Source organism: Bison bison, unplaced genomic scaffold, assembly GCF_000754665.1.
Source record: "Bison bison bison isolate TAMUID 2011002044 unplaced genomic scaffold, Bison_UMD1.0 scf7180017864525, whole genome shotgun sequence".
In the NCBI taxonomy this organism is placed as follows: Eukaryota; Metazoa; Chordata; class Mammalia; order Artiodactyla; family Bovidae; genus Bison; species Bison bison.
Window position 1 is genome coordinate 12,603,173 of NW_011495076.1, and position 7,514 is coordinate 12,610,686.

At 35.5% G+C, this 7,514-nt stretch overlaps 1 protein-coding gene across 1 annotated transcript in view; it reads right to left on the reverse strand.

The window, feature by feature from the left end:
* Nucleotides 1-6,512: 6,512 nt before the first annotated feature.
* The window catches only part of ASZ1 (ankyrin repeat, SAM and basic leucine zipper domain containing 1), a 75,769-nt gene continuing 74,767 nt past the window's right edge, over nucleotides 6,513-7,514 (reverse strand). The window contains exon 13 of the mRNA XM_010831222.1: nucleotides 6,513-6,936. Coding sequence (XP_010829524.1) covers nucleotides 6,784-6,936 — 153 coding nt within the window. The 3' untranslated portion in view covers nucleotides 6,513-6,783. The remainder of the gene's footprint in view (nucleotides 6,937-7,514) is intronic.

Here is a 7,514-nt window from a genome sequence, read left to right on the forward strand (position 1 = left end):
AGTCCAGTATAACATTTTTATTGGCACTTGAAATAAATGTATTACTCACTAGTGGATGTGCCAAAAAGAAAATCCCCACCCTATTTCCACCCCCACAGAGCTACAAATGATTATTTATTAAGCAGTGACAGAGTGACTTGGAGTGCAAATCAGAAGTCATCGTGGTTATCTGTGTTCTTAAAGATTAACTTTTGGATAATGTTAGGATAAATAAAAAAGGCTGTCAGTGTAAAAAGTCACATTAAAAAACAAACTCAATTTCAATTCTGGTGCTTGAAATTGTAGCTGGCTTCATTAGACTTTTATATATCCTGTTTCCTATATTTAATGCATATAATTAATTATGGTATTAGCTTAAATACCTTCCACAGGAAAGTTTTCAAAATTTAGAGTGTAGCCTTGCTTTACCCATCATTTATCTACTCATAATGTTTCCTGGTCAAACCGAGGTGGTCTCTCTCTTTTGCTTCTTTTTAGGTGTTCTTAGAATTTTAAGCATCCTGTGCTACTAACCTGGAGGGAGGTAAAGCTTACATGAAAGTATTTAGCTAATGTTTTTGGCTTAAAAAAATTCTTTCATACTATTCTGAGCCAAGCACTATGTTAAAGGACCCTAGAAATACCCTAGAAATACCGGTGTAGGAGTTTCACTGCCAGGATAGAAGTGTAAAGAACAGCATGGACATACTCTCCAAAGAAGCAAAGCTAGAGAAAGCTATAAACACACAACTTTACTAAAAATCCTTGCAAAGAGTCCTAAGGGCTCAGAACAAATGAAAAAAATATTTATTCAAAGAAACCTACACCAACTCAGTTTGTGGTCAACAAGATGGGGCTCCCTCTCCCCTCAGCTCCCAAGTAAGGGTTACCATATCTCATCTCATCTAAAGGGCAATCCTCCAGCTTTTCTAAGGCCGTCTGACTCTAAGCTTAAGTGGCTAAATTCTGATGAGTGTGGCTGAAAGGCAGAGGGTTCTCTCCTTTCATTGAGCTCATGGGATGAGGGCTTTACCCCAGGAATGGCAAGGCCAGACACTAAGGCCCCATCTTCGTTATGCCAGCTCACTCACAGGACTGGAAGAACAGAACTGTAAGAAACAAACCCAAAAGACCAGAGGCTACTGCCCCACCCAGCACTCAGAGGAGTGGCTCAGAGATTTTGTCCAGGGAAAGAAGCAGTCCATAAGAAAGGAGAGAGTTTCATTCTTCTCCCCAAAGGAACTGACTTCATTTGAAAGAGAATGTGGAGAAAATCAAGCCCAATGGCACTCTTGAAGAAAACATTTCTTCTTAATTAGGAGCAACAAGCTAAATTGTAGGCCAACTAGTTGACCAGAGAAGCAGGGAGAGACAGCTGAGAGGGACTGTCCCTTGGTCAGAATATGCCTCAAAAGATGGCCTCAAAAACTATCCCATCCAAATTTAATTCTATCAGACTGCTGAGTAATGCATGTTCCAGGGCCATGTCAAAAAAAGATCAAGCAATCAACCAGTAATGGTGGAACCTAAGGGCTCAGTGTCCTGGCAGAGGGCATGACAACCCACTCCAGTATTCTTGCCTGGAAAATCATCATGGACAGAGGAGCCTGGAGGGTTATAGTCCATGGGGTTACACGACTGAGCGACTCGGCACAGCACAGCAAAGCATGGGCTGGGTGTAATACCAAATGAGGCAGCCAGCCTATTAAGAGATATTAGAAAAAGAGACAGTCAGAAAAAGAGAAAGAGACTGCAGGTTTAGCCCTGCTAAAACCACTGCCATACCAGGGTGAGTGTGTACATGCCTAAGACTGCATTCTCTGAAAAGTGACATCAGGGGCTCCACACTTTGGGGGAAGCAGGTTTCAGTAAAATAGACCAGCCAAGTCACTAAACAAATAAAAAAGCAAAGAGCAACAACAGCAGTTCCTTGTGGGGGGAGAGAAAGGAATCCCTTTCCACAATAGCCAGTTTTTAACAAAAAATTATGAGACTTGCAAAGAAATGGGCAAGTGTGACCCATACATAGGAAAAAAGAGTAGGCAACAGAGACTGTGAGAGGGGCCAGATGTTATTTTTAATAAATACTTTCAAAGATGCCATTATGCTGCTGCTGCTGCTAAGTCGCTTCAGTCGTGTCCGACTCTGTGCGACTCCATGGACTGCAGACCATCAGGCTCCACCGTCCCTGGGATTCTCCAGGCAGGAACACTGGAGTGGGTTGCCATTTCCTTCTCCAATGCATGAAAGTCAAAAGTGAAAGTGAAGTCGCTCAGTTGTATCCCACTCTTAGCGACCCCATGGACTGCAGCCTACCAGGCTCCTCCGTCCATTGGATTTTCCAGGCAAGAGTACTGGAGTGGGGTGCCATTGCCTTCTCTGAGATGCCACTATAAATATGTTTAAAGAACTCAAGGAAGGTATGAAGAAAATGTTTCATCATAGAGAATGTCAATAAAGAGGCAGAAATCATAAAAAAAGAATCAAACGGAAATTATGAAATTAAAAAGCACAATAATTGCAATAAAAAATTATAGTAACTAAACAGTCAACTTGAACTAGAAAAAAGAATCAGTGAAGATAAATGGATGAACATTATGCAACCTGAAGAAGAGACAGAAAAAAGAATGAAGAAAAACAGAAAAAAAAGTTGGATACTTTTGGATCCACCAATACAGGTGTAATGGGAATACCAGAAACTGAGAAGAAAAAGAAATAGAAAAAACATTCAAAGAAATCATGGCTGAAAATTTCCCAAATTTGATGAAAAACATTACACATCAAAGAAGCTCAATGAACTTCTCCCAAGTAGTATAAATACAGAAACTCAAACACATACATATCATAGTAAGAATGCTAAAAGACAAAGAGGAAATCTTGAAAACTTGTACAAGGAAGCCCCCAAAGTTCAAAAGCTGACTTATCATTTAAATAAACCATGAAAACTAGAAAGCAGTGAGACAGCATATTCAAAATTCTAAAAGAAAAAAATCCCTGTCAGCCTAGAATCTTATATCTAGAAAAACTTTCTTTTAAAAATAAAGGCAAAACAAAGACTACCAAGTAGACACAACTTAAAAGAGAATTGCTAGCAATCCACCTTATAAGAAATACTAAAGTTTTTCAGAGTGGAAACAAGTAAACCCAAATGGGAATATAAAGATTTAAGAAAAAACAAAAAGCAGTAGTAAAGATAATTATATGATTATAAAAAACAATATCTTTCTTCTCCTTTCTTTTTAAAAAGCAGTTATTTGAAGAAATATATACATAACAGTACCATTGGGTTTGTAACTTATAGAAATGTATTATATTTGAAAATAACAGCACAAAGTGGGTAGGTGCAAAGAGTTGTACTGGAGTAAGGATTCCAACACCAGATGGTAACTTGAATCCATAGGAACAAATGAAGAGGACCAGAAATAAGAAAGTTAATGACACATTCTATAAGCTTGATGGTTATCTTCTCTGTTTCTTTAATAGACACAGAATTACATAAAGCAATAATTAAACACTGTATTGTTAGGTTTATAATATATATATAGATGTAATATGCATAACAATAACAGTATAAAGATGGAAGACAATGAAATAGAGCTCTACAGGAATGTTTCCATATCTCACTGAAATTGCTGCTACTGCTAAGTCACTTCAGTCCTGTCCGACTCTGTGCGACCCCATAGACGGCAGCGCACCAGGCTCCCCCGTCCCTGGGATTTTCCAGGCAAGAACACTGGAGTGGGTTGCCAAGTTAGTGTAAATCAGAAGCAGATTCTTGTAGGTTAAAATATACATGGTAAGCCCTAGAGAAACTGAAAAAATAACTCAAAAATGTGAAAAATCATTAGATTTTTTAATATGAGACATAAAAATTAAAATGACAGATATTTATAATATTCTAATAATAAACTAGTAACACTAAATGTGAGTATATTAAATAATTCAATCAAAAGACAGATTGTTAGACTGGATATTATTATTATTTTTAATTCATATTTGTAACTGTGTGACATTAGACCGAGGTTGGCAATCAATAGCTTGGCAATCAATAGCTTGGTGGGCTAACTCCAGGAAATCACCTGTATTTGTAAAGTTTTACTGTAGCACAGCCACATCTATTAATTTATGTGCTACAATGCGCTACAGTGGTGGTGTTAAAAAGCTGTGACATAGACCATATGGCCTGCAAAAGCTAAAATATTTAGTATCTGGTCCTTTACAAAAAGAGTTTGCTGACATAACTAAAGGAAACCCAGTGTGGAAGTTCTTCTTTAACTGATTCTGTTTCCCAGGACATTAAGAAGCAAGGCCATTATTTAAGAATGAGATCAAGAGAAAGAGGTCTTAGAAGTTTGAGAAGTAAAAAGGTTAGTGAATATACCAGGGACATGGAATAGAACTGGTGGAGGGCGCTAGGCATGGCACTGGAGGAGAGTGGCAAGTAAGCATACTTTTTGTGTGTGTGAAAGATACCTGCATTCTAACCAGTGCTTATAATGAATTATCTGAGCTTCAAAGTTGATTCCAAAGGTACAGGAACATTTTTTGATCCCAACTAATCACCAATTAATAAAGTTTTACTACTTTCAAGTACATAAAATTAAAATTAGGTTTACACCACTTCTGTCTGTAGTTTTAAGGAGGTTCTCCACTGAGTTTGTTCTATAAAAGGAAGACAAATGGTTTTTAATGAGCTATCTTATAAAAGAATGAATATTCCAGACGTTATACCCTGCCTCCCTCATAGTAAAGCACTGTAATTAAGTCAAATAATCAGAGTAAGAAGGGACTTACATGCTAGATAAAATAACTAATTTTAAACCAGGAGAAAAAGTTTATTTTACCCAGGAAGAAACAATTTAATTACAACAAATGCTGTCCTACTTATTCTCAGTCTATAATCTGAAAATTATACCGTATTTGTCAAGGGAATGAAAATACTCAGATAATGCAGATACAATGGACTTTACAGTACTTCTTTTCCCTGAATAGCTAATTATATTTGACATATACTGGGACAGATTATTATTACCACCGCTACTACTAAAACATCAATATTTTAAGGAATTGTGCAATATATCCTTTTTGAAAGCAAATATTTTATCAATTTGCATTTTCATAGTTTGTCTTACCATTTAAGAGATGCATACAGTTTGGTTTGGTTAGTGAAAAAATTTAGCAATCCGTTGAGCCAACTGATGGTCTTTAAAGATGAACTGAGGTGAAAGACTACCGTTAAGTAAACAATCAGGTAGTGTGTCACTTTCCTAGTTTTTTTTTTTTTTTAAAGGAAACTAAAACTAACATTTATTAAACACCTCTGTCTGCCTGAGCACTGGGCTAGTAGGGAAATACGATCTATGTTAAAAGAAGTACCTATTATCCTATCCATTCTCTACATTAGTTCTAACACTTGAAGCCTTAAATTTAAATGAGGGATATTAGAAAAAAATGTCTTGCTGTGGCACTTAGGTTAAAATGTCAGACACCAATTCCTTCCAAAACTGTATCGTTGAGTAATTCTCAGAAAAAAAGAACGACTCAAACCTTGCTGCTTTGGTGTAACCAAGAGCTACTAATAATATTCCTCATGCTGTTCTTCTTTTCCACAATTTTCTTCTTTGTTTGATGTTTACCTTCTAATAACTGTGTGTCAATTGCATCTAAATATGGTACTATTTAAATAAAGCGAGATTTAACTACTATGCTGCTGCTGCTGCTAAGTCACTTCAGTTGTGTCCAACTCTGTGCGACCCCGTATATGGCAGCCCACCAGGCTCCCCAGTCCCTGGGATTCTCCAGGCAAGAACACTGGAGTGGGTTGCCATTTCCTTCTCCAATGCATGAAAGTGAAAAGTGAAAGCGAAGTTTCTCAGTCGTGTCCAACTCTTTGCGACCCCATGAACTGTAGCCTACCAGGCTTCTCCGTCCATGGGATTTTCCAGGCAAGAGTACTGGAATGGGGTGCCATTGCCTTCTCCGAAGTCTACCATATTGCCTGCTAAATTAGGCCTGCCTTTTCTTCACTTTTATAATCTGAACATCATTATTTTGATTTTGAAAAAAAACTCATAAATCATGCATTACTTCTTTAGATTGGTATGAGAAATTATATGCCAAATGCCATTCACTTTCATACCATCCTCAACAATGTTACACGCAGTACATGTCATATGTTCCCAAAGTACACTACATAAAAAATTCTAATGTGCTTTGGGCTTTCCACACTACTCTAAATTTTCTGCTTTTTAAAATTTACATTTAAAATATTTTTCCTGTTTTTAATAAATGATTAAAAATTTTCACATTTTATCTATACTCTGCATTCTCTAAAATATTCTCAAATTAATAATTTCTACATAATGATATATAACTAAAAAAACTAAATAAGTCCTTACTACATAGTAATGGAAAGGGAAGACACAGACTAAAAGAAAGCTACTGTTTATGAACACTTTACAAATTCTGTAGATTTACTGTGACAAATGAACATTCTTTTCTAAATGTCAAAGAATATTAGATAAAACTTTTATTTTGAATGTGATTTACATAGGATAGGATCAAACTTAAAAATCACTTATAATTTACTGCTTGATCAAAATTAACATAAAAATATAACGAATTATATTTTCAATTCAAACTGACAAACCACTTTTTAAAGAAAAGCATTCTGCTCTATACTATCATAATTCTTCCTACAGAGTACTGGCAAAGGTAGTTACAGTGTGTCACAAATAGTTAAAAGCAACATTTTTAGGTAATTTGAATAAGGAACACATACATTATTCAAAACAAACATTAGGGTTATTTTCTCTGAAAAGCTAGCTTGCAGATGAAAAGAAGAAACCCAAATCCGCATACTGTAATAGCCGTCCTCTTCAAAATCCTACTATTCCATGTAGATACTTCTTCCATTAACGGTATATGAGTTGGATCATTTTCTCGTTCATTTTGTAACTAATGTTTAGTATGGAAAAAAGAAGAGTTAATGTACAGTATACGGAAAATAAAAATATCTTTGATTTAAAAAGTATCAAAATATACATGTTAATTCACTTGATTTAGATGTAACCTAAATGCAAGATTCCCATGGAAAATTTAAAGTCTTAAAAAATAGTTTTTCCTTCAACCAGGATCCGATTATACTAGATTATTAGTTTTATATTAAAAATAAAGGCTTCTACAGATGACTACGTTTTAAAATCAAGTTTTCATGTCAAGAGATAAAGTTCCTTTAATGTCAAAGTTTCTGTTTCTACCTTTAAGGAATGACAATCTTTTTTTTTCCTTCTGTATTAAATATCAACTGATTTCTTACCAAAAAAAGCAAACCATTCTTATAGAATACCTACAATACATGAAATTCAACAAAAACTAGAAGATTCAATGCTAATGCTAGAAGTATAACCCTTTATTTAAATATAGTTGCAGGAACAAATGTTAACAAAAATTTCAGTGGTTCTTTTAGCATTTTCCAGCAATGAAATTACATGACTCAGTCAGTTTCTAAATCTCCATATTAGAACTTTCTTGGT